The sequence below is a fragment of the Anolis sagrei genome, chromosome 2, assembly GCF_037176765.1.
Source record: "Anolis sagrei isolate rAnoSag1 chromosome 2, rAnoSag1.mat, whole genome shotgun sequence".
NCBI lineage: Eukaryota > Metazoa > Chordata > Lepidosauria > Squamata > Dactyloidae > Anolis > Anolis sagrei.
In genome coordinates, this window is record NC_090022.1 from 93,912,492 (window position 1) to 93,939,072 (window position 26,581).

The following is a 26,581-nucleotide window of genomic DNA, read 5'->3' on the forward strand; positions in this document are numbered from 1 at the left end:
GAGGCACAAAAGGAGAGCGAAAGTGTGAAACACATCAATGGTTGGAATCAAGCCAACCCTTGTTGGGACTGCCTTCCATTTGGAAATCGATATCCTCATTGCAAAAGAACATGCACTTACAAGCCCACTGCCAAGAACTCCACACTTGCAAGGCAATATGCTCTGCCATGAGTGATAGCCTATGATTGTGATGACACTGCATGTTTAGGCCATGACAAAAAGTCTGTAGATCTCCCAAATGACTGTGGTTCAGGCAAGTTGGTCACATAAACTTTTGGAGTGGAGCCAACCTGGGACATAATTCCAAATGGTACAAATGACTTAATGCAAGATGTAAGTAAGTACTAATGCTAAAACAGTTACCACTGTGGTATGAAATTCAGCACATACAGCAATATAACATTGTAGAGCAAATCTAATGCAGTTACATTAAGCTGCAGAAGAAGAGATCTCTCTAAAAGGCTGGAAATAGCTTGAAAAAAGCTGAATGGGAAAGTATAGGAAACCTCAAATCTCACCAAAATAATAGAATCTCATATAAAAGATGCACCTTCTATTACAAAGGGTATGATTTTGTCCATAACAAAAGCAATGTGGTTATTTATTTATTTTACTTCATTTATATCCCACCTTTCTCCCAAAATGGAATTCAAGGAGGCTCATATGGGCAAAATAAAGGAATTGAGAACAAAAAATTAAAAGTAACACAAACTATGGTGAAATAAATATACATTCACAATAAGAAAAATGGGGAAAACGTTTTGCTTTAAAATGTTAAGAAAATTACTACCCTTTAAACACATCAGAAGCCAGGAAATGGTCAGTGAGGTGACTGGACTAATTTATTGTATAGACCAGAAACTGCTGTCAAAACAGATGTTTGAGTCTGAACAGGTAACAAATCTTTTTCAACCTGAAGATTAAATTCAATTTAAGAAAAGTTTTAGAATCTCAGCTTCTCGTTGCTCGTGAGCAGCAGCAGAACAGGACTGCCTTAAGGTCTTGCTTGAGGTGTTCCAGCAGGGATTTCTTTATATTTCAGGTCTGCACTAATTGCCTTGAGATGGGTACTTAATATCATTTGCTTCATTTCTTGCCAGCTAGAAACCCTTAACTGTGCCATACCAGGCTCAAATTAATTTTGCAAGTGCTTAAATCATTCAAAAGAAGAGCTGCATTCCATATTTTACATCAGACATTTTCATTCGTTTACATTACCTTTAGGAGTTATTTAACATTTTCTCCCAAGCACTTTCAAAACTATAATAATGCAGAGCACAAGTTATCCACCTCTCTATAAAGTTAATTATGTACAACCTTGTGAATAAACGCTGCTTAATGCATAAGATAAATGAAGTAGCAAACTCAGATCTAGGCAACAATAAGCACTTTTCTTTGTGTGAGAGGAAACTGTTTCAAAGGAACCTGTGTGTCTTTCTGCCTAAACCACAGAACATATACTCTTCCAAGTCATGGATAAAAATAACTTCATTTTAAGGCACAACAGTACAATATGAATATAAGATACATGTGTGTTTGTATGAATGTATGTGCAAAAGACAGCAAAAGCAAGAGAGAAAGGGAGGGTGTCAGTGGTCAAATGCAGCAAATAATGTGTGCTTAGTAAACTTGGAGACATGGACTTAACATCTGGTATGTCAACATCATAAAAACTGTAATTCCAAAATAAGTTATCTTAGGATCTGGCAACTTAAAACAGAAAATTACTTAACTACAAAGAGTATAAAGGCTTGTTCTATTTTAGGAAGGCTTAATAGAAAATACTTGTGATCAGTGCAAGGTGAGACGACAGAAATATATCCAGTCAGATGACTCTGACTGCCCTGGTGGCCAAAACCTCCCCTCTTATGTAAAGTGTAACTCGAGTTCAATGAGTGTCCGTGTCATAAACGTTTTAAGTTGTCAGCAAGAAAAAATTTAGAGTGGAAGATTTGCAAGCTGCTGTTCAGACAAAAAAAACACTAATCATCATTTTATAGTGTATGGCTTTACAAACATTTAAAGTGAGCACTACAGACATTTGAAATTTACAATGATTGGGGAAGAGGTTAACAGGACTGTGGTATACTGCATCTTCCAATATGAGCCTCTTTGTGTACTAAGATCTGCAAGGGAGGTGCTTTTCTCAATCCCAGGGCCTTCACAGGCAGGAGAAGAGAAGGTCTTCTCTGGGGCTGTTCCCACACTTCCCTCCCCAAGGAAGCTAGGATGCCTTCTTCCTTATTTTCCTTTCTGACACAGATTAACTATGCCTTTTCTTTTCCAGTAAGCTTTGGAAAGTTATGGGAACAAAAATGGGTTTTACAATGCTGTATCTGTCATAAAGTAAGATTTTAATTCGTTTTAATTCTGTTGTTATTTAACACTGTTTTGGTCTTGATTGTGTATATATTTTAACTATTTGTGTTTTACTGGATTCTGTCTCCCAGTTTGAGTCCCAAACTGAGAGAAGGCAGGATATAAATAAAGTGATGGATAGATAGATTGATACATTCCAGTTGGGAAGGCTTGCCATTCAAACTCATAAAACCCAGTTTTATTATGTTGGGGAAAGGTGGTGCAAGATCTAAAAAGCAGTTCTGATTTAAGGCTCAAAGAAAACATATTATTTGTCATCAGCACTTCTAATGTAAATCTAAATAAACAGTATTGAAAGTGTTTATGAAAATGCCAAGTCTTTAAATCAACTACAAATTCACAAAATTATGTGGAATAGTTTAACTATATGTATAATTCATTTCTGATAAAAAGGTTATAGCTGGGCAAAAACCTGTTAGCACTTAAGTTTTTTGGGGGGGATGACTTCCCAAACACAAAAGCCCATGCCCACAGCATTAGACTCAACTACTGCATAGCCAGCAGTTTCTTGGCGAAAAGAAGGGAACTTGTTCTCTCTTTGTTTCCTGCTTTCTCCCTCGTATATCTCTTGGGACCAGGAAAAGCCCGACGTACACATCAATTTTGTCTGACACTGCCATCTCCCAGGCCTCCCAAGTGTTCATGGCCCACTGGCCAATACTCTTCATTACTGATTTTCAGATCAGGCCAGCCATCTACAGTAACATTTCACCCTGCTACTGGTATTTTAAGGTTTCTCTATTTCAGCTCCGGACAACATCAACCATCTGTTTTCTTGGACAATCACCAAATAAGAGCTTCCAGGCTCTCTCCCCACCCTGTCGCTCCAGTTGCTTCCTAATATGGTAGCATTTCAAATATGTAATAGAAGTCACAATGGTCAGGATATGACAAAAGAGGAACTCTCACCTGAAATTTAGGGCATTGTTCTTTTATTTCAGAAGATGAAGAAGAGGAATTGATTGAACTGTCCAAGGAGGAGGAACTGTCTCCTCCCGGTCTGAGTTGGCAACATTTTCCAAAGACTTTCACCTGTGCATCGCTGCAGAGTTTCTGGTAAAGAAAAATACAGAATAGTTTATATTATGCTTGGCTGTACCCAAAATAAAGAGGTTGGACTTTCCACTGTTAGGGTGTAGAAAAGGAACCACCTAGAGTTCTAATTTAACACAAGCATTTAAATATCAATGAAGAGAGATCTTAAGCGAAGCATAGTCCCAATGCACATGTTACTCTAGCCATCATATATGTACTCCTTGCATTTTTTGAATTTAGAGAAAAGGCAGGACTGTCTATCTTGTTCAAGTGCAGCACAAAAAAGAGTCCCTATTTCTCATACTGGCATCCTGAAGCAAGACGCCTTTGCTTGCCTTCTAGTTTTAAAAAATTGGAGGGGTGGTGTGTGTGTGTCATAGCTGCCATTATGTAGGCTTTTAAAATAATGTGTGTGATGGAATTCAGCGTTTTCCTGGATTCTAACTTTATTCAGGCAATCCCTTCAGACATATAAATGCTGTTCTCCACTTGGATGTAGTGGGTATAAACTTGGAACAAGTGGTTGGCTTTAAAGAGGGAGGGCTTTAAAGTTAACCTGAAAAAAGACATGCAGGACATGCAGGATTCTACTTTTAAAAATGAAAACTCAGTCCAGTGTGCCAAGCCCATGTGCTATCAGAAAGTATTCCCAACAGTGGCCAGATATCGAAGTGGGCAACATTATATGCCTCCAGATGTTGTTCATCATCTCTCACTGCTAGCTAAGCTACCTAGGACTGAAGGGGAATTTCAGTCCCAGAATACCTTGGACTCCAAATGTTGATCACTTTTACTATAAGAGTTTGTTGTTAGCAAGAAGGAAAGCAGTTGGCTTACCAATTGCTTCCTTGCAATATGGGACATAAAAGTGTGTTGAGGAGGAAGGGACAGGAATTAGAGAAATGAATACCTGTGCCATGCCTAACTCTATGTTATGAATTCGAGTCCAATAATGTATTGAGAGCTTCAGGATTTCGAAAAGAGAAAAAGTCCTCCACCTTCTCTATGTGTTTTTAAGAGACCAAAATATGAAAAATAAGTTGATGTTGGGATAGGTGGAGAGGGCCACAAGAGCTGTCACAGCTGTAACAACCATTCTGAGTGACAATGATTTTTCCAAGAAAACATTGGGAAAAGCAAAAAACCCAAGAAGAATAAATAAACCCAAGTTTCTAAAACTGTGCTCCTCCAGGTGTTTTGGCCTTCAGCTCCCACAATTCCTAACAGCTGCTAAACTAGCTGGGATTTCTGGGAGCTGAAGTCCAAAACACCTGGAGGAGAACAGTTTGAAATAAACAACCAAACAATAAACAAATACACGACAACATATTTGGCAATCCTCTGTGTGGTTTCCCCTACCCCCAAATAGTTTTTCATGCAGCTCCACCACTGAGCTTCCCTGCCCATATAGGCACTGAGATCATCTATAACAGGTAGGAACTGTGTAGTCCTCCAAATGTTGTTTGGCTAGCATAGTTAATAGTGAGGAATGATGGAAACTGCAGGCCAATTGAACCTGAAAGGCCAGAGACTGCTCATTCACAAACTAAAAGCACCTAGCAAAAAGCACTATGAAAAATCAGCACCCTTTTTCTCTGTTATGGCTGAAGCACAACAATGAACATTTCTTATGAACAGCCTCGCTTTATAAAAGACTGATAGATAAACAATACTGAACTCATTCACTGTTAAACTTGCAATCAGCCTTTTTTTCTGGAAGTAGTGGAGGAGGGTTAGAAAAAAAATACAAAGGCTGAAAACATGTGAATGACTATCATATGACTTAGCTCAGAACCCGTGAACTCAAATTGCATTTTATCTCTGGCAAACAAGAGTCTTGGGCTAGGCATAGCATCATGTGATAAAACCACACTGAATCCACAGGGTTGCAGCGTCGTTCAAGGCAAGTCACACAGTAGTTTTCAGCTGATGTGAAAAGCTTGCTTAATCACAATCAGCACAAAGTCGGCACATTTATTTATTTATTTAAAATGAATTTATTTAAAATGAATTGATATGATATTTAAACTGCACAAGTAGCAAGTTTCTCAAGCTTTTACACATAAACTATCTTTAAAAAATTCCTGCACAGTACAGTAGTTTATTTTGCAGAGCCACCACTAAACACCAAGTCGCTTCCTGGTTGAAATACTAGGAAAGATTATACCTTTGCCCTTTACAGTGGAATGCAATGAACCTGAGGATCCCGTGATAAGAAGAGGTCAAATGGTCACAATCCTTTGGATGCCATCTGTCAGCAGCTCGCCAGCAAGCAAATCATCCGCAAAATGCAGAACCCAGACAAATTTTAGGACATGCAATTTTAGAACTAAGCAGATGCTCAAGAACAACCTGCTGGTTACCTAGATCAAGTATCTGAGGTGTCCACTTCTCCTCTGAAGAGGTTTTTGTATCTGAATGTCAATGAAATACAAGCTGCAAGAAACTGCCTGATATTATGTAAGAAAAGGAATTGGCCATCTTGTGTTACAAGCATATGTTTTGAAATTATAAAGAGCTTATTCTTTATATATAAAAGGAGTTCAGCATCCCTTTCGATACATTGTGATCCCAGGACCACACCCCTTAGATACTATCACCAGAGTTCAATTTTATATATAATTGCATTGTAAATTCCTGATATAAAATTGGAAAATCATGGTTTGCTTTTGAGAATGTTTTTGTTTGTTTTTGGAATATTTTCAAGACATGTATGGTCAAATCCATGCACCTGGAGGACCAAGTCCAAAAAGGAAATTAAGCAAAACATGTGAAATTCCATATTGCAAACTTCATCTGCATGTCCACCGAAGTCAGCAGTACAATAATGTTAACAATGATTCAATTTATACAGAACTTGAACTATAACGTCAGTTATCTCTGTAATGTGATGTAAACAACTGTCCTACTCCCTTTTTTATTTTAGATTAAGCTTCTCAGCCTTGTCCAACCTGCAGCCCATGGGTCCAAGATGGCTATGGATGCAGCCCAACACAAAATTGTAAACTTACTTAAAACATTATGATATGTTTTTCAATATTTATTGGTAACTAGCCCAGAGAAGCCAAAAGATTGGACACCCCTGCTTCAAGGCATAATACTCATCTTTGCACACATTAAAGAGCCAGAGAGATCAGCAGTCTCATCAATTATTTCCTCCCCAAAAACTCAACCTTCATAGGCACTCGTCTCACTTTCAGGCAGACTACCTAATAGTAATGGATTGACAGTTATAGTCAGCCTCCAATTTTGCTAGGGTAAGGGGCACAGGATCCTTGTGGATGTGAAGAACTACACATAACAAAATAGCTATTTTTTATCTAAGAGAACTTTGTTAGGAATTTCTATATCCTTCAGTATGATGCTGATCATAGAATTGCACCGGAGAGCCTAGCAATTTCTAGAGGGATGTTCTCTCTTGGAATCTCTAGGTTCTCCAGTATGACTTTATGGTCAGCTTCTTATAGTTTTAATCAAACCCATGAGTAACCAAATCAACAAAAGCCAAACCTGCAAATGTAGAGGGCCAACCGTATTATCTAGGAACCCAAGTATAATGAACTTGGTTAGAAATTTTACCACATAATGCTAGCATTCTAGTGTCACAAACTCCATTACTAATTTCATGAATTTCCAATCAGAACCACAATTGTCATATCTGCATGTCATGTTAAGCCATGGTAAGTTTACTGCAAGCTTGTTGGATCTAACCATCTTACTTCTTACCCATTTTCCAGTTCCAATAACTTTTTACATCTTTGATTTTTGCAGACACTTTCTTCTGTATTAAACTCTTTCATTAGTGTTCAATAAGGGATTAATTTTAAGTTTATAAGAGAAAAATGTTCCAGCACCATAAAATTACTAGATCCCATGAAGATCCACAGGTGGTTTTAATTTGTAATGTGGTATCCTTAATGTCCTGTTACCAAGACAAGCAAAATTAATGTACTGCTTAAAAACAACCATGCTAACTCCAGATTCTTCATAATTTCATTTATTTTGTCACAGGTAATTGTAGAGGTAAATAAGATTACTGTACATTGGTTTAAACAAATGTCAAATTGTCTCAAAATTGCTTTAATTTCTAAATTGTTCTTACTTCTCTCTTATGTACAGTGGAAATTATGTGACTGATAAAATACTGCAAACACACCAGCTAAAGCAATTTTCAAAAATAATTTAGAGTCAACAAGAAATGTAAAGGCTAAGAACTGTATCAGTTCAATCCAGTTCACTGTAGGCAGGCACACATACTGTGCGTGAGTAAAACCCCTTGGAGAATAGTATAGCCTAGCTATTTTTCCCTGCCGTGACAAAAGTACGCAGCGAATGCCCTATATTCCTTGACTGAGAGGGTAGTACAGTTCTAGACGCAGATGGAACAGTTTCCCACAAGAAATGTTTGTCGAGGAGCAGCTTCTTAGCTCTTAAGGCTGGTGTTGTGTTGTTGCTGCTATTCTTTTAGAAGAGCTGTTAAAACAGTGCTGCTGACACAGGTTTCCTTAGGGCATCATCATCATCATCATCTATATAAATAAGAATGTAATGTTCGTTTGTGGGATTAACCTAACTCAAAAACCACTGTGCAAATTGACACCAAATTTGGACACAATACACCTATCAGGCCAATGAGTAACCATCTCTCATAAAACACTGGAAAACACAGCGGAAGAGATGTAAAAAGCAAAAAAAACCCCAAAAAACATTACAGCGCATGCACAAAACTACATTAAAACACATATACACAAAACACATATACACAGACTGGGCCACAGCAACGTGTGGCAGGGGATGACTAATAATAATAATAATAATAATTGTAATAACTTTATTTTGTACCCCATCTTCATCTCCCTGGAGGGAGTCTGGGCAGCTTACATGGGCTCAAGCCCTATCCACCTATGACGCCAGCTCTATTGTAGTTCATTTTTAGTACATACTCAATATATTAAGTCTAGAAATTTTAGTCAAAAAATCAACCCAAAAATCAGGTTCAACTTATCTACAGATCAATATACCTTAACAAAAAAAGAAACCACCTCCTTCTCTGAGTAGTGTAACAAAAGGCAAGAAAATCCTTTCCAGGAAAACCTAAAAGAAGCCCAGATTCCTCTTCTCTCTCCAATGTGCCGCCTCCACATTTGCCCTTTTTAACATCTGGGTTCGGAAATGGTGGGGTCAGCCAAGGGAGGCAGCATTAGTACTTCCCCTTCTGCAGAATGACCTTCAACCAATCCACAGGTCTTATCAAAGCCCATAGCTTTGGCCTCAAAACCTTCCCTCGGCTTATAGATGAGGTAGATATAGTAGGTTTATTTTAAATTTTTGTGATGATTTGTATTTCTATTTGAAAGCCACTCTCTTTGTTCATCAGGAGGATATCAATGGTTGAATAAAATAACTATAGGCAATATATTCAGGCCTAACATGTGTTTCCAGGGTCTAATCATAGCTAATACTTTAACACATTGCACCGGCAAATACCTTTGGAAAAGCAATTAAACAACTGGAAACTACAGCTGATGAAAAACTATGTAGCTACAGTTTTAAACTGGTTGTAACTGGTGCAATCAAATTATCCCTAGGGTTTTTCAAATGTGTGAAGGTTCAATCCTAAATGCTGGTGCAGACTTTCCAAAACCCTAAGCAGTCTAAGAGTGTTTGCACACACCCCTTGGGAATACAACAGGTAGCAACTAGAAAAAGAGAATTTTGTAGTTGCATTCCAACTGTGAAATATTAATGACTGACAGGTTGTCTATGAAAGTTTCTGATATGCATAATTCAGTCTAGATAGGCTTCAGTCTTGCATAATCTGCTTAACACACATAGATACCAGTATTAATTTATTCCAATATTGTATCTAAAGTTTTAAAAAGCAAACGTTAATGTTTAAAGATCTCTTGATAATTAAGATCTATTTCAAATGGTTCCAAATATGGAACTGTTCTGGGACAGTTTGCCAAAACAGCTCAGGTAAGCTACGTTTCTAAATTGCTTTAAAGTCTTCCCAGTGGTTTTGCCTGAAAACTGGAGTTTCCGGCGATTCCAGGAGGAATAGGTAACTGGTGCCTAGTTTTCCACCCTGGGCCCCTAGAAAGCCCACATGGACTGCCCAGATGCCCTCCACTCACCAGTTCCCACTTCATGTTTTGAATATGGTATTTTTAAAAATACTCAAACAATCCTGGAGGAGATGCTGCAACATACTGAAATGGTGAATTATTGCTCCTGAAGGCTTCTAGGAGAGACAGTGTGCCCTTTTTGTCAGAAAAACGTGGTATTGTGACTCTTGAGGTATTAAGATGCTGTAAAAAAAGCTTTGAAAGGGGTCACATGCAGACCCTGAACCACACTTTGTCAATTCTTGTTCTTTTGCAACAGCGCATCTGCACTATAGAATTTTCTAAGATCTACAAAGACACTCAGAGAAACACCTCAGCAAGTAAGAGCCCAAAAGTTGCAGGCTAAAACCTGGAACCTCAATCTATGGCTGATACCAAATGAGAGACTCCCTCCTGAGAACACAGAAAACTGGGCAAAGGCGCTGAACAGACTGCGCTCTGGCACCTCGAGATGCAGAGCCAACCTTAAGAAATGGGACCACAAAGTAGAGTCCACAACATGCAAGTGTGGAGAACAGCAAACAACAGGACACCTATTAAAATGCAGCCTGAGCCCAGCCACATGCACAATGGAGAACCTTCTTATAGCAACACCAGAGGCACTTCAAGTGGCCAGCTAAAGGACATTTAACATAATGCCAAGTTTTTTAACATTGTGGTTTTTTTAATACATTACAACTGTACACTCGGTTTACTCCTGATACAATAAATAAATAACTGTAGAATTAATGCAGTTTGACACCACTTTAGCTGCCATGGCTCAATCTTATGGAATCCTGGGGTTTGTAGTTTGATGACACGCCAGCAGGCTTTGGCAGAGGAAGTTAAATACCTTGTAGAACTACAACTCCCATTATTCCGTGGTAGTTAAAGTGATGTCAAGCTGCATTAATTCTAAGGCATAGGTGTACCCTGAGGCTGTCACCAAGCTTAAACATATGTAAATGAGACAATCATTTATTCCTTTCTTCTCTACCCTTGGCTCCACCAGACCTTGGAATGCTTTATGTAAAAACATTAGCTTTAACTGTGACTTCAGGTGTGATACGTAAGACTCATTACATTTATGTAGAGAGAGAGTGAGAGAAAAAATAGTTTTAACTGTGACTTCAGCTGTGTGTGTGTGTGTGTGAGAGAGAGAGAGAGAGAGAGCACATATATGTCCCCCAAACCATAATGTGCCTTTTAGCAAAAAAGCAGCACACTAGAAGAACATCTCTTCCGGTTCCGGCATGGTGGCCAGCAGCAAAACGCTGAGTCGCTCAACCAAGAAAATTAAATCTGAAGGAATCCTGGGCTCCCCAACCCCTTCAACCACCTTTGAATTAAGGGGAAGAGAGACCCTAAGCCTCAGGCTCCCGGCAGGGGGTCGGAGAGCCCGAGAGGGAGCCAGGAGGCACAAAGAAGACGGAGAAGAAGGAGGAGAACAGAAAGAACGCCGCCATTAAACTGCGGTAGGCCTCCCCCTAAATAAATCATCAATTTTAATATCAATTAGCCATCCAGGCTACCTTTACCTCCGGTTGGCATCACTGAATCCCTCGGGAGCATTGAGCTGCGGCTGAGGATTGGGGTGCCACCGCCGAGGACGCCGCCCGGCCTCGCCATCGCCTCGCCGTTGCCGGGGCCGTACCAACTCGGCCTTCCCGCGGGTGAGCTCGCCTTTACTGGGGCGGAGGCCGCGGCCAGAGACATTTCCCCGCCCGCAGCCAGGAACATCTGCCCACCCGCCCGGGAGCGGAGCGAGGGACGCCCTTCCCGCTGGGGGGGCGAGCCGCCATTACTGAGGAGCCGCGGCCGGAAACACCTCTCCCCCTTGTTGGGGACCAGCCAAGCAGAGGGGAGCGGAGCGCAACTAGGGACGCCCTCCCCGCCAGGAGTGGCGAGGAACAACAAGCCGCCGGGGCCGAGAAGCCGCGGCTGGAATCGCCTCTCCCGCTCAGGGAGCAGGCTGGGCTGCTGCCACTCGGCTGTTGCCGCGTCTGAGGACGCTTCCGCTGCTCCCGGGACTTTCCTGCTACCGGGAGGAGGTGGCTGCAGGAGGAGGCCGGGGGGGAGAGGCAGCCAGGAGGCCGGGAGGCCGAGAGATCGAGAGGAGGCGGCTTGAAACAACGGCCACGTAGACTGCTGTTCTGGGAGTGTTGTCCGGCTGGACCTACCATCAAACCTCCCCAACTGGGCCGAGCCGCCATTCCCACGGGCGTAGCTGGGCCCCGCTCCTGCTGAGCCGCTGGGCTGCCACCTGGGCAGGGCCGCCGCCGCCTGCGGTGGGGTCGAACAACGCCGGACCACCGCTGCTACGACCTCCAGACCATCTCCCCCAGGCCATCTCCGGGCCGGCCAGACCAGCGCCAAGTCGCGGCTAGGCTGCAACCATCGGGCCAACGCCGCCGACGCTGCCACGGCCGCCATTACTCCTAGGCCGCGGATCGGGACCATCATTGGGCCGTTGCCGCCGTCGCCCGGAAGGGGTGAGTGCCGTCCCACAGTAGGCTCTACAACTGGTTGGAGCACCACCGGGCCGCTGTTGGACCTTGCTGGGCCGGCTGGACCCTTGCAGGGCCACCACTGAACTGCGACCTCCAGGCAAGGGCAAGGCCGACGCTGAGCTGCCGACGCCCCGCGGCTGTTGGGACCGCCGCTGCTGACGGGCCGCAGTCAATGCAGGCGTTGTCACCACCGCCCTGAATGAGGTCGTCCTCTGTGGGAGCCGAGTCGCCGCCGGGCTGCCGGACCGCCGCCGCCGCTTCGTGGAGCTGCAGCCGCTGCACCCCTATTTCCAACGGGCCGCCGCTGGGCGGCTGCCTGTACCGCTGGGCCGTACAACTGCCAGACCACCACAGCCGCCACGACTCAGGGCTGTCGCTGCCTTTCCATCGGGTGACAGTCGCTGTCAGACCACTGCCGCAGCCACCATCATCATCGCCAGCTGCAGCTGGGCTGCGGTCTACGGAGGATCTGGCTATTCCTGTGCGGACCTCAGAGTAGACATCTTGTGCTGACCTTTTGTGATCTTTTGTGTAGACCTAATACTGTGTTGACCTCCTCTGTACAGTCTCTGTGTAACCTCTATGCAGACCGTTGTGTAGACCTTTATGCTAGCCTTTGTGTAGACCTTTAGGCTGGCCTCCTCTGTGTTAGTACAGAGTGTGTAGTTGCTGCCCATGTCGAGTCACCACCTCCGGAAGCCCCATCCGCTTCATTTCGATCGTCTTGAGACCCCATCTGGGTCATAATTAGCATTAAGTTAATTGATCATCATCTCAGCTCCATTGGAGGGTGTTTATATACCAGCTTGCACATTCCGGGCTTATATCGGTTGAGATATAGCACTTTATGAATAAGAGCACTTTAAGGCGCCAGCCTGTGCCGCCATTAGCACTTTCCAACCGCATTAGCACTTTCGTCCCTTCCTAGCCCTCCGTGCCGCACCTTAGCTACTGCACTTTAGCTACTGCACTTTAGCTTCTATAGCGACTGCACTTTAGATCTAGCTATTTATTGTGCACTTTATGAACTATTCTTGTGGTGTGGCCAGAACATCCAACACCGCCTTGTACCGTTGTTATCTATGTGGTCCCCCATCCCCCTCTGTGTGTTATCCTTGTTACTATTGTATAGTGTGAGGGACAGGGGAGGAGGTGGGTTGGACCCTATAAATAAAAATGAGATGGGGAGGGGGGTAGTGGGAAAGAAAGTGGACTGGCAAAGATCAGATAGTCAAACAACGAATAAAGCTGGAAGTAAGCCCTTGGCGTTAGACTGCGGCATGGAGGGGGGGAGGTGTTCCATGAGCCGAGGGGCCCCCATAGAGGTCGTGGTGGGAAGGAGGAGATGCGGGAAAAGGAGACCTCGAATTCGGCCTAATTCGGACCGCTTATCCACATTAATAACCCCCAACCGGTCTCCTAGGGTAAATTGGTGTAACCAGGTGAGCGGGCCCTCCGGTTTGAAGGTGGCGTTGTTGAACGCCAGATCTGTCAACGGAAAAACAACTTGGATCCAGGATTTAATCCTGGAGGAGCGGGCAGATCTGGCGTGCATCACGGAGACCTGGCTGGATGAAGCGGGGGGCGTAAACCTCTCCCAGCTTTGTCCTCCAGGCTTCTCCGTGCAACACCAACCAAGAGCCGGAGGACGGGGAGGCGGGGTCGCAGTGGTCTATAGAGATTCCATCCATCTGACCAGGAGTCCCATCCCACAGACCACAAATTTCGAATGCGTCCACCTGAGGGTGGGTGACCGGGACAGAATAGGGATTCTTGTAGTGTACCGTCCACCTCGCTGCACTACAGTCTCCCTGCCTGAGCTAGCGGGGGTGGTCTCGAGCCTGGTGGTGGAGTCCCAACGGCTCCTTGTGCTGGGGGACTTCAACATCCATGCCGAGGCAACCCGCACAGGAGCGGCTCAGGACTTCATGTCTGCCATGGCAACCATGGGGCTGTCCCAACAAATAACTGGCCCCACCCACTGTGCTGGACACACATTGGACTTGGTTTTCTGCCAGGGATGGGAGCAAGGTGGCGGTGTGGAGGAGTTGTCCATCTCTCCGTTGCCATGGACCGACCACGTCCTGATCAGATTTAGGCTCACTGCGCCCCCTAACCTCCGCAAAGGTGGAGGACCCATTAAGATGGTCCGCCCCAGGAGGCTTATGGATCCGAACGGATTCCTGACGGCTCTTGGGGATTTTCCCGCCGCCTCGGTAGGTGACCATGTCGAGGCCTTGGTCGCTCTCTGGAATGGGGAGATGACCAGGGCTATTGACAGGATCGCTCCGGAACGTCCCCTCTCAAGTAACCGAGCTAAACCAGCTCCTTGGTTCACTGAGGAGCTGGCAGCGATGAAGCGAAGAAAGAGGGAACTAGAGAGCGTGTGGCGCTCGGACCCAAGCGAGCCAAATCGAGCACGGTTTGTGTCCTTTTTAAGGGCATATGCCGCGGCAATAAAAGCCGCAAAGAAAACTTTCTTTGCGGCTACTATTGCGTCTGCAAAAAAACCGTCCGGCGGAGTTGTTTCGGATTGTCAGAGGTCTTTTAACTCCCCCTACCTCAGGTGGGAGCCCTGACAACTCGGACACGCGCTGTGAAGCATTTGCTCGGTTCTTTGCAGACAAAGTCACTTTGATCCGTTCTGGGCTGGACGCCACATTAAATGCAGTCTCTGTGGATGTGACTCAAGCACCTGCTTGTCCTATTTTGATGGATTCTTTTCAGCTTGTAAAACCCGAGGATGTGGACAAGATACTTGGAGGAATGAGGCCTACCACGTCCATCCTAGACCCCTGCCCATCCTGGCTTCTGAAAGAGGCCAGAGGGAGATTGGCTGAGTGGGTAACGGTGGTGGTTAATGCCTCCCTTCGGGAAGGCACGATTCCAGCGAGCCTAAAACAGGCTATTATAAAGCCGCTGTTGAAGAAACCATCACTGGACCCCACTAAATTTGACAACTTTCGGCCTGTTTCCAATCTTCCCTTCTTGGGCAAAGTCATGGAAAGCGTGGTGGCCTCACAACTCCAGGTATTCTTGAGAGACACGGATTATCTGGATCCGGCACAGTCTGGCTTCAGACCGGGACATGGTACCGAGACGGTCTTGGTCGCCTTAGTGGATGATCTCCGCCGGGAGCTAGACAGGGGGAGTGTGTCCCTGTTGGTGCTTCTGGACCTCTCAGCGGCCTTCGATACCGTCGACCACGGTATTCTTCTGGGACGCCTTGCAGAGATGGGCCTTGGGGGCACCGCTTTGCGGTGGCTCCAGTCATTTCTGGAGGGTCGCACCCAGAAGGTGTTATTGGGGGACTCCTGTTCAACACCACAGCCTTTGACCTGTGGTGTTCCTCAGGGCTCCATCCTGTCCCCCATGCTGTTTAACATCTACATGAAGCCGCTGGGTGAGATCATCCGGAGTTTCGGGGTGCGGTGTCACCTGTACGCAGATGACGTCCAACTCTGTCACTCCTTCCCACCTGCTACTAAGGAGGCTGTCGAAGTCCTGAACCGGTGCCTGGCCGCTGTGACGGTCTGGATGAGGGCGAACAAACTGAAATTAAATCCAGACAAGACAGAGGTACTCCTGGTCAGTCGCAAGGCCGAACAGGGTATAGGGTTACAGCCTGTGCTGGACGGGGTCGCACTCCCCTTGAAGGCGCAGGTTCGCAGCTTGGGTGTGACCCTGGACTCATCGCTGAGCTTGGATCCCCAGGTTTCAGCGGTGACCAGGGGAGCATTTGCACAGCTTCGGCTCGTGCGCCAGCTGCGCCCGTATCTTGGGAAGTCTGACTTGGCCACGGTGGTACACGCTTTGGTCACATCCCGCCTCGACTACTGCAACGCTCTCTACGTGGGGCTGCCCTTGAAGACGGCCCGGAAGCTCCAGCTAGTCCAGCGCGCGGCAGCCATGTTGTTAACCGGAGCGGGACGCAGGGAGCGCACAACGCCCTTGCTGTCCCAGCTCCACTGGCTGCCGATTAGCTACCGGGCCCAATTCAAGGTGCTGGTGCTAACCTACAAAGCCCTAAACGGTTCCGGCCCAAAATACCTTGAGTACCGCATCTCGGCCTACGAGCCCACGAGGACCTTGAGATCATCCGGGGAGGCCCTTCTCTCGGTCCCGCCTGCCTCACAGGCACGCTTGGCGGGGACGAGAGAGCGGGCCTTCTCGGTGGTGGCCCCCCGGCTGTGGAACTCCCTCCCCGCTGAAATTAGACAGGCGCCTTCCCTCATGGCCTTCCGTAAGGGCTTGAAGACCTGGCTCTTCGAAAAGGCCTTCAATTAAGTGCTATGTTTTGGAATGACCACCGGAATGGACTATGACCACGAGATTGATTATGACCCTAACAAGACGAAGCGGATTTTTAGTTTAATTAGTTGTGTGTTAGTTGATGTGCGTCATGATCTTGATTTACTGTAACTGTTGTCTTTATGTTCTATGTTCTGTACACCGCCACGAGTCGCCTTCGGGCTGAGAGTGGCGGTTAACAAATGCAAATAATAAATAAATAATAAATAATAAATAAATGTTCCTTGTTACACTGAAAAGTATTGTTATGGCTCTGTAATATGTTATGAGTAACATCTGGCGTCGTTTTTCTCTTTCCATTTCTCTCTCTGCTGTTTCTTTTGTGCTGTAAAATTCCAGATAAAAAGAACATTAAATCAACAACACTCCTGCTAAAGGCCACATACACTTCGCTGGTTGATCAACCGAAGAAACGCCTAGCCCAGCATGCTTTGCAAGAATCCCAACCACCAGCAAGACTGTAGGTAGTTCATTAGAAAACCGCCAGGAGTCCACTGTATTATTGTCCTTTTAGACTCATGATGACCTAAAGGCAAACATATCAAAGAGATTTCCTGGCAAGATTTGTTCAGAGGGATTTATGACCACCCTAAAGCACACTGATCGCATGGCTTTCCTGGCAAGATTTGTACAGAGGGAGCTTGCCATTGCCTTCTTCTGAGGCTAAGAGAGTGTGACTTGCCTAAGGTATCTCCTGCTATGAACCATCACGAAGCTTAAGATCATCAGGAGAGGCCCTGCTCTCAATCCCACTACTCTCGCAAACGCGGTTGGTGTGGACGAGAGACAGGGCCTTCTCGGCAGTGACCCCCCATCTGTAGAACTTTCTCCCTAAGTATATCAGGTTGGCCACCTCCCTCCTGTCCTTTAGAAGACAACTGAAGACCTGGCTCTGGGGCTAGGCATTCAATTAGAGACCAGTGGCAATAGGAAAAGGAAATTTGGATTTTGCAATTTGGATTCTCCCAGCTTGGCTTGGTTTTACTGGCACGTTAATCTATTAATTTATTGTTAAATTTTATGGATGATGTTGTATAATGCTTTAAAATGATTTTATTGTGAATTGTAATTTTTATGGGATTTATGCTGTTGGCATCCTCGGATGCTCACGTGTGGCCGCGCTGAGTCCCCCTTGTGGGGAGAAGGGTGGGATATAAATATATGAAATAAATAAATAAATAATAAGGTCATTCATTGGGTCTGGAGCAGGCCTTCAAATTCTGGTTTCTATAGTCCAATATTCAAACCATTATGCTATGCTGGCTCCACTGTATGCCTTCTTCTGAATCCTGATTTAAATGGTCAGTTGCATCTTCAGAGGAATTGTTCAACCATGGAACCACAACTGATAGCCTCTGTCTGCGGTAAGTTAAATAAAGTACTGTCACTTTCCTTCTTGAATGGACTTTGTCCTCTTTCCCACTCTCATTAAGAGGATGTTTCCTGCATAGTGGGGACATATACTACCTGACATAAAAGCCACATCCTAATGAAGAAAACTATCAATAATGCCATGTATTTTCTGTCACTAGTTCTGCTAAAAGAAAAACTTCTACCCCCACATGAGGATTACAATCACTGGTATTCACAAATCTAACAAGCAACCTCCGCTCCCCATCTCTCATGTGGGGGTAGAAGTTTTTCTTTTAGCAGAACTAGTGACAGAAAATACATGGCATTATTGATAGTTTTCTTCATTAGGATGTGGCTTTTATGTCAGGTAGTATATGTCCCCACTATGCAAGAAACATCCTCTTAATGAGAGTGGGAAAGAGGACAAAGTCCATTCAAGAAGGAAAGTGACAGGACGAGCAGATTCTCCAGTCTCCATGATGAACTTTGTTCACCTTCCAACCTTGCATAGTCCTATGCCAACAAAGCAGATACTATATTTGAAAATGCAAGGAGCTATAAATCACTGAAATATGTGGGGGTCAACAAGCAGAAGGCATTGAATTCTAAAATACAGTAAACAGATGCTCTTTTCACAACAAGAAAACATTTGTCCCACACAATGTTATAATACAAAGGGCAAAAGTGCTGTGGGATGCAGCTAGCACTCTATGTATGCTGTCAAGTGAAGAGCAAGAGCCTGTTGCCACTTTACTGATATATCATATGTGAAGTTTCACTTTTTATAAAGAGATAATATTTACATGTTAGAAATAGACACGTCTTTAAGCTGAAATGATCCTTGTTAACTGTTGCTATTGTATGCTCTCAAGTCAACTCTGAGTGATGGTGATCCCTGCATAGGATTTTCCTGGCAAGATTCAGATGGGGTTTGCCACTGCTCTACTCAGAGGCTGAGAAAGCACAATTTGACCAAGTTCATCCAGTGGGTTTCCAAGATTAAATGCTTAGCTCAACACTAATACTACACCATGTGTTTTGTAAACCCTCATGTATCAGGATAATTTTGTAAAATAATTCTCTGAAAAAGTTCGGTATTTTCTGACTTCACTAAAATTTTATTTAGTAAGATTTAGCACTGGGGTTAGGTCACCAGTAAGACTGGTATGTGCCACTTCTATTTTCTGAACCCACTAGGAAAACCAGTACCCCCACCCGAAATGGGACAAACCAATTGATTATCTGAGTGTAATACTTTCTGGTTGATGCTCAGGATCATGGTTCACCAAAAATGGCGTTGGACATGTATTTTGCCATAGTATATTACACTCTGTGGAGCACAGAAACACAGAATCATAGAGTTGGCTACCATGGGCTATCCAGTCTAACCCCCTGCCAAGAAGCAGGAAAATTGCATTCAAAGCAATTCCAACAGATGGCCACCCAGCCTCTGCTTAAAAGCCTCCAAAGGAGGAGCCTCCACCACACTCTGAAGCAGAGAGTTCCACTGCTGAACAGCTCTCACAGTCAGGAAGCTCTTCCTCATATTCAGTTGGAATCTCTTTTCTTGTAGTATGAACACACACACACAAGCAAAAGGCAACAGCTTTAAACTGCTTCTCTCAGCTATTTTTCATCAGGAAAAATCAAGCCAAACCAAACCAAACTATAGGGCAAATGCTGAAACATTACTCCAGTTTTAATCTCATTGGGAGTAAACTAACTGATTCCATGGACCTAACACAACTCTTGATCTACCAAATTTTCACAGAATCAGTATGTTTACTACAGCTGAGACTAAGAACTGGATTCAGGCCATTGTTTCCAGATTTTCAGGTTACCATGGATCTAGTTCTGTGTGAATACTGCAACAAAATGTGACTCCAAGGAGCCAGGCATGCACCATGCTGGTATATAAGGATGGAGTTCTTGTTTGTCACAAACAGAGTGTAAGAATATACAGAGAAAACCATTTAGCCTTATAGGGTGTCCATAAAGCTACAAAAAAGGACAAAGCTTCTCAAAGAAAATATGAAGTATTAAGGAGCTAAGCTGAAAATAGAAAGTTTCAATTTAAGGAGTTAAGGAGAATCACTGGAGCTTGGACACTGCACAGCTCAATCTTTTTAAAAAGACACCTAAACGAACATCTCTCTAAAGTGCAAACACCTATGCAAAATGCTTTTTGCTGAAACATTTATGTATTAAGTTTGGTTGTTTTTGAAAGTATGTATGTGTGATATAGTCAAGTTTTTTATTAGAGCCACTTACCGAGACTGATGGATCTTCTGTTCTTCTCTTAGCACTGGAGTCAAATAAGACATTTCGACCTCTTCTTTCGCAGTCCTGGTACACAATCAGTCGAATCTGACTTGGATCAAACTCTGGTAAAGGCCAGCTGTATTAGATGGAGAGAAAAAGAGACAAATAAGATAATGGATTCTGATCACTGTACTTTTTATAACTGATGTTTGTTGTTGTTCATTCATTCAGTCGTTTCCAACTCTTCGTAACCTCATGGACCAACCCACGCCAGAGCTCCCTGTCGGCCGTCACCTCCCCCAGCTCCTTCAGAGTCAAGCCAGTCACTTCAAGGATGCCATCTATCCATCTTGCCCTTGGTCGACCCCTCTTCCTTTTTCCTTCCATTTTCCCCAGCATAATTGTCTTCTCTAAGCTTTCCTGTCTCCTCATGATGTGGCCAAAGTACTTCAACTTTGTCTCTAATATCCCTCCTTCCAGTGAGCAGTTGGGCTTTATTTCTTGAAGTATGGACTGGTTGGATCTTCTCGCAGTCCAAGGCACTCTCAGAACTTTCCTCCAACAACACAGTTCAAAAGCATCTATCTTCCTTCGCTCAGCCTTCCCTATGATCCAGCTCTCACATCCGTAGTTGACTATAGCTGATGTACTGAGTTCTATTTTCATCTGCATAGAACATCCCATAAAAAAGAACGCCCTCTCACCCACATGACACTGATATAAATTAGTGTAACTCCATTGATGATATTAATAATTGCTAAAATAGTTTCATATCAAAAGTAATTCACACTTTTATCAATATGCAACAAAGAATACAATATCTGCAATAAAAGCACTGTGCAGTTATGGTTGCCACTGTTAATGGAAAGGATCCATCAGATCAGAACAAGGCATCATTTCAGAGGAATAGAGAGCCCCAGAAAGTTTCAGCATATCCTAGATTTTCTTTTGAATACTTATTTTCACAATAATTGACCATAACCATGGGGACACCAGGGCTAATTAGGTCCCATTTCAGTGATACCCGAGGGCCCTTCCACACAACCATATAACCCAGAATATCAAGGCAGATAATCCACAATATCTGCTTTGAACTTTGAACTGGATTGAGTCCACACTGCCACATAATCCAGTTCAATGTGGAATTTATACAGCTGTGTGGAAGAGGCCTGAGATTTTTTTAAAACCACTTTTCTAACAGCACACTCTACAGGGAAATTCCCCATGAGTCCCATTAAAAATAGAAACCTCCTAGGACTATGGCCTCAGCTGGGGTTGTCTCTGTATCCTTAATAGTAAAAAAGGGCATTTCAGCAAGTGTTGCTACATTAACCTTGCAATAAGTTGAAACCTGTCTCAAGAGGGATAAGACCTTTTTACTATACATTTGATTGATGTGATGCAGACCAACATAACTATGGTTAATGGAAGGGGGAAGACGTTATGCTGTAGAGAGGAAAGGAGCTACTTGAGCTCTGGATTCACTGCACCAATCTCCTAATTGGAAACAAAAAGGAATCAACATATAATGCAGGCTATGACTTCTTATATAATTTTCTGTAGCCAGCCTGAGACATTTTGTTGTCTGAGGCAAAGGTCATGGCGAAGCTGACCGGGCTGGCAGCTGAACCTTAAGTGAAAAGTGGATTAATATCTTCCACTAACCTTGAGGGCATCAGGCCAGTTTAGAGGGTTAGGAATAGATACAACTTTACCCTCTATGAGGCGCTATTGCCACCCAGCATATACTGAGGATGGAAGAGTTACCTGTAGCAAATCAGGCATGGGCTAGAGAATGCACTAAGGGAAAAGGAAAACTAAACACATCATTACTGACAAAGGAAAACGACTCCTTTTTGATAAAGTAGCTCTGTGTATCTGTATCTGATAGCATACTCCAAATAGCTAGCAGTAAAGCATTCTAGAGAGTAGCCATATATATGAAAAAATGTTGCTTTATTAGAAAACAGACTAGGATGTGATCTGAAGGTATGTCCTATTTTAATTTAATGATGCAGGTGAAATAGCTTTGGCTAGTGTGTACATCCAAAGTTTTATTCAACTTTTAAAAAATCTTGAATTTTCAGAGGGAAATTCATCTTTGAAAACACTAGCAAAGAGGAATACCACACTGCAGCTAGATTGATTCAGTCAAAAAAGCCACAGTCCTGAGTTTGCAAGATCTCAACAGGGCAGCTAATGACTTGGGCTCTCATAAATTGAAGTCAATTCGGTGACATATAATAAGAACAGCATGGTCAGATTCTTTTGTGCCAACAACTCTTTGTGGCCCTTTGATTTGAAGAAGAAAAACAACACCAGTCTCTCCACTTTCAGGTTAAAATATTGACGCTGCTATGTCAAATCAAGACAAGGCAATACAGAGATCAGGGAGGGAAAGTTTAACAAATTTAAATATCTGTTTTAGATCCTTATTTACAGTATGAACCATGAAAAACAAGGTTTCTTTAAAATAATGCTTAGTTATCCAGATAGAGGTTACGCAAATGTTTTAATTCATTGCTCTGAACATGTGTTAAAAACAAAAATGCTCCCCCCTGTAATGTTATCAACCCAAGGGTTGTCACTCCATAAATCCTCTCATTTACCTAATTCCTGGCAGTAAGCCCCCACAAATATAGCCTCCTCTCTCTCTCCCCCTCTCCCTTTCTCTCGTTTTTTCTTTCTCACACACAGGGGCAAGCCTGGCTCTGCATTTGCTCACAGAAACACGATTTCCATTTCCTTGTATTTTGTCACTCGACTCTGACAGGTGCCTGGCAAAGAAGGGCTGAAAGTGTTCCAGATTGTCAAGAAAGGCTGTTTATAGAAAGCTCCAAGAGAAGATTACCTGCTAATAGGAGAATGAGCTAAATATAAAAACCTGGCCACATTCAGCAACATATCTGAATCAAGGTAAAATGAAACTGTTGATTTGTCCGTCTTTGCAGATGACACTTTAACTACCTTTGAAAGAATTTAGAAGGCAGTGTTACATATTAATTTTGCTGTCACCCCAACTAGCTAGCTATATATATAGCTATTATCAGTGTTACATAACACAGCTTGAGCCTCCTTAAAAGCATTCTTTGGCAGCACCAAAAGAGTCTCAGGAAGTCAAACAAACTGCTGAGGACAACACAGGGACTCCCACATAGATCCATCCAACAGCCAGCCACGTGTTCTTGCAAAGATTCCTGTGTGAAGAATAAACACTTAACATGAAAATTGTTTAGGGTATGACCACCCAGGGATTGGTTAACGGCCACTGAGACCTTAGGATTTCCCCATAAATGTTCATATTGGCCTAAAATAAATTCTGTGGATCTGTGAGAATCACAAACTTCCCATTTAATGTACCTTTAATACTTCATTTTGGGGAAAAATGTTACAAATTCCAGGTTTATCTTGAAAAGTAAAAGAAAATTTAAAATAAACTGCCCCGAGGGAATAGGTTTTTTAAGGTGGCTGGGAAGTAAAGACTGTTTCCAACTACTCATTTTAAAAAGCTGCCAGATGTGGAAGTAGTAAGACAAGTAACTAATGATTACATAATATTCATATAAATCCTGGATATGTCCATGATTTATCTGCACATGGTACAATCTGAAAATTGATCCATCCATCCATGCAATCAAATTCCTATTGGGTTTTAATTCTCCATTCCAGCCTTACTTCACAATTGAAAGCAAAGACTACTCATGTTTATGTCTAGTTATGAAAAACTAGATTCTTAAAAGCAGTAAATAAATCTGACAGGCCACAAAACTAGGTATGCCACCTTGAACATATCTGGCCTCATCAGATATTGGAAACCTGGTTAATACCTGGACGAGAGGCCACCGGAAAATACCATGGATATCTAGGAAGGACCAGAAACCGTGGAGAGCCACTGCTAGTCAGAGCTGAACATATTGGGCTGAATGAGCCAATGGTGTGTGACTGTAAAAGGCAGCTAACTCCCTGTGTTGCCTATGCATGTAACCTTCCAAATCAATAAGCACAACAAGAAATAGTTATATAATAATTTCTCAATTAAGACATGTGTCTGACTGTCTGTCTCCTAAGATCAACTCTGGGACAGGACCTTATGACCTCTTCATACTGGGTCTATGTGTATGTGCATCCAAGCCGCCTGCCAATTTATGGAGACCCCGTGAATTTCACAGGGTTTCCTTTTGCAAATAATACTCATACTTCTTGGTTTTGTCAGTTTCTTCCTCTGAAATTTACCTGGGCAGTCCTAAACTGGCTTACAAAAATATTATTGATTTAGTAAGACTACTCTTATTGGGACTAGCAAAAAGATTAGGGCATAAAACTGAGAATAAATGCAATTTGTTTTGTACACAGACACACATATACATACATTTTCAAACTATACACCAGTTTTCCTCAAACTTTCCTAAGAGTAATACACATCATACACACCCAAAAGAATGTGTGAGATATGTTGGCTGAGAAATAGTGACTAGCCTGTGAGATCCCAAGCAAGCTTGCTGACTAAAATACAGTTTCAACCTAGCCAGGAAATGTCTTGCTTTCCCCATCATTCACTACAAGAAAATGCAGGAAGCAAGATTACAGTGGTACAGCCTTGTCATGAGAAGGGAACCAACATCAGTTTCACCAACAGTACTACATTTGGAGATTGCAGGACGATGACCACATGGACGACCAAAGAAACGATGGATGGACCCTATCAACAAAAACATGCATACTGCCAACCTGAGACCTGAGGATGCCCAAAACAAAGCTCTGTGGAAATGACAGTCACAATGCTAACCCCTCCATTGGTAAAATAGCTTAGAAAGAAGATTGTATAAAAGTGGTATTAGAAGCGTTTTTTAATGTTATTGGTAAAAACTTTAGAAATTCTCCAAAAAACAATGGGTTAGCAAAATGGTTTTAAACTTGGCAGACTTACAATTGTAAATGTGTCCTACAAATGTGACAATTTTCATCCTGATAGCCATAAAAATGACAGAAAGACAGGCCTCACAAGTTCCTCCATTGCTGGGACCGAATGTTACCGAAACAAAAATGGAATTCAGGCTTCCGCATTACGAATCTAACTCCCCCCACCTCTTGAATTTTCCAGAAAATACTGTAAAATGAAAAACAGAACAGGTTCCTGCAGTTTTGTACCCCCCCTACAAAGCGTCAACTCTCATGACCATGAGACGTCATATTTCATACTTTAAAAAGAGATACAAACGATAAAAACACGTGATTGTCATCCTGCGAGGTAATGATTCTCAGAAAATTATAGCTACCAGACGATTACTTCCAGCATCATCTTAACTAAAGTTATGAAAATGCCTGGTGATGAATCACTTATAACTATTTTTAAGGACAACTACGCAAATGATATTTATAGTTGATGCCAGCTTATCTGTCCTGCATGCCTTTCATGTTGGCACCTTTTTAGAACACTGATAGGGAGCAAGCACATTAGATCAGGTTCCTGGTCCATTTCATCTGGTACCCTCTCTGTCGTTCTGACATTGACTCCTACTGGACACCTCAAAAGAAAGTACAAATACTCCAGAAACTACAGCCTATCTAACTATACAGAGGAACATCATATGGGAAACACCTCATGCTATGCAATGGTGACCAACATGCACTTCAGTTTCCCGCATTTATCCTGTGGGCTATGTTGATACATGCATAACACTGCAGACAGACAGCGTTATGTAGTGATTTCAGTGTTGGAGACCAGTTTTCTGAATCTTTGTTGGCCATGGACTTGCCTCAGGAGAAAGCAATGGCAAACCTTTCTGAAGAAATCTTGCTAAGAAGTCCCTGTGAAAGGTTCACCTTAGGGTCAGAAATTACAGAAATGTAAAATGTTCACTGTTTACAGTGTCTTGTTTACACTATAAGTTGTATGTAAATAAAAAACTATATAAAAATAAAAATAATTTTAAAAAGAAATGACTTCAAGGCACACAAGAACATAATATTGAATGGAATACTGTTTTACGGTAATATCACGGTCCAATTCTAGATTAAAATTTGGAATAGGGCAGTGTTTTAATTTTTAATTCAATATGCATAGGCCATTTGGGGATTGTTGTACATTTCTAACAATAATAAATACTCTAGAGGCACCAGATCTTGGCTGATCTTGGAAACTAAGCAGAGTCAGCCTTGATTGGCACTTGGATCGTCGGAAGGCTGAGTTGCTGGAAGGCTGAGAGGGGTGGTGTACAAATAAAGTAAATAAATAAATAAATTGGATGGGAGACTGCCAACAAATACTAGGTGCATTAAACTACATTTCAGAGGAAGGAACTTACAAAACCAACTCTTTACCTAAGAAAACTATGAGATTCATGGAGACACCATAAGATGACAGGTGATTTGAAGGCACATATACACATATGTGTGTGGTTTGTGATAGACACTATGTGCAGGCTGAGTTTTATAGCTCAATACTACAGATGCTGTAGTGCTTGGAAGAGTTGACAATGACAGTGATTGCTGGATAGTTAGTCAGAACCCATCTGTAGACAGTGAGAGACTAGTGGGTGGAAAACTTATGAGACAGGAAATTGGGATCAATAGTGAAAGGAGCTCTGCTGTCATTGGTCAACAAGGGATAGGTAAAACAAAGGC

At 43.1% G+C, this 26,581-nt stretch overlaps 1 protein-coding gene across 4 annotated transcripts in view; it reads right to left on the minus strand.

The window, feature by feature from the left end:
- FNIP1 (folliculin interacting protein 1) overlaps positions 1 to 26,581 on the minus strand; it is a 117,753-nt gene that overhangs the window by 44,302 nt on the left and 46,870 nt on the right. For all 4 annotated transcript variants that reach the window (XM_060765253.2, XM_060765252.2, XM_060765254.2 and 1 more), the window contains exons 2-3: positions 19,967 to 20,093; positions 3,289 to 3,432 (exon numbers count right to left, since the gene is read on the minus strand). In XM_060765253.2, coding sequence (XP_060621236.2) covers positions 3,289 to 3,432; positions 19,967 to 20,093 — 271 coding nt within the window. The remainder of the gene's footprint in view (positions 1 to 3,288; positions 3,433 to 19,966; positions 20,094 to 26,581) is intronic.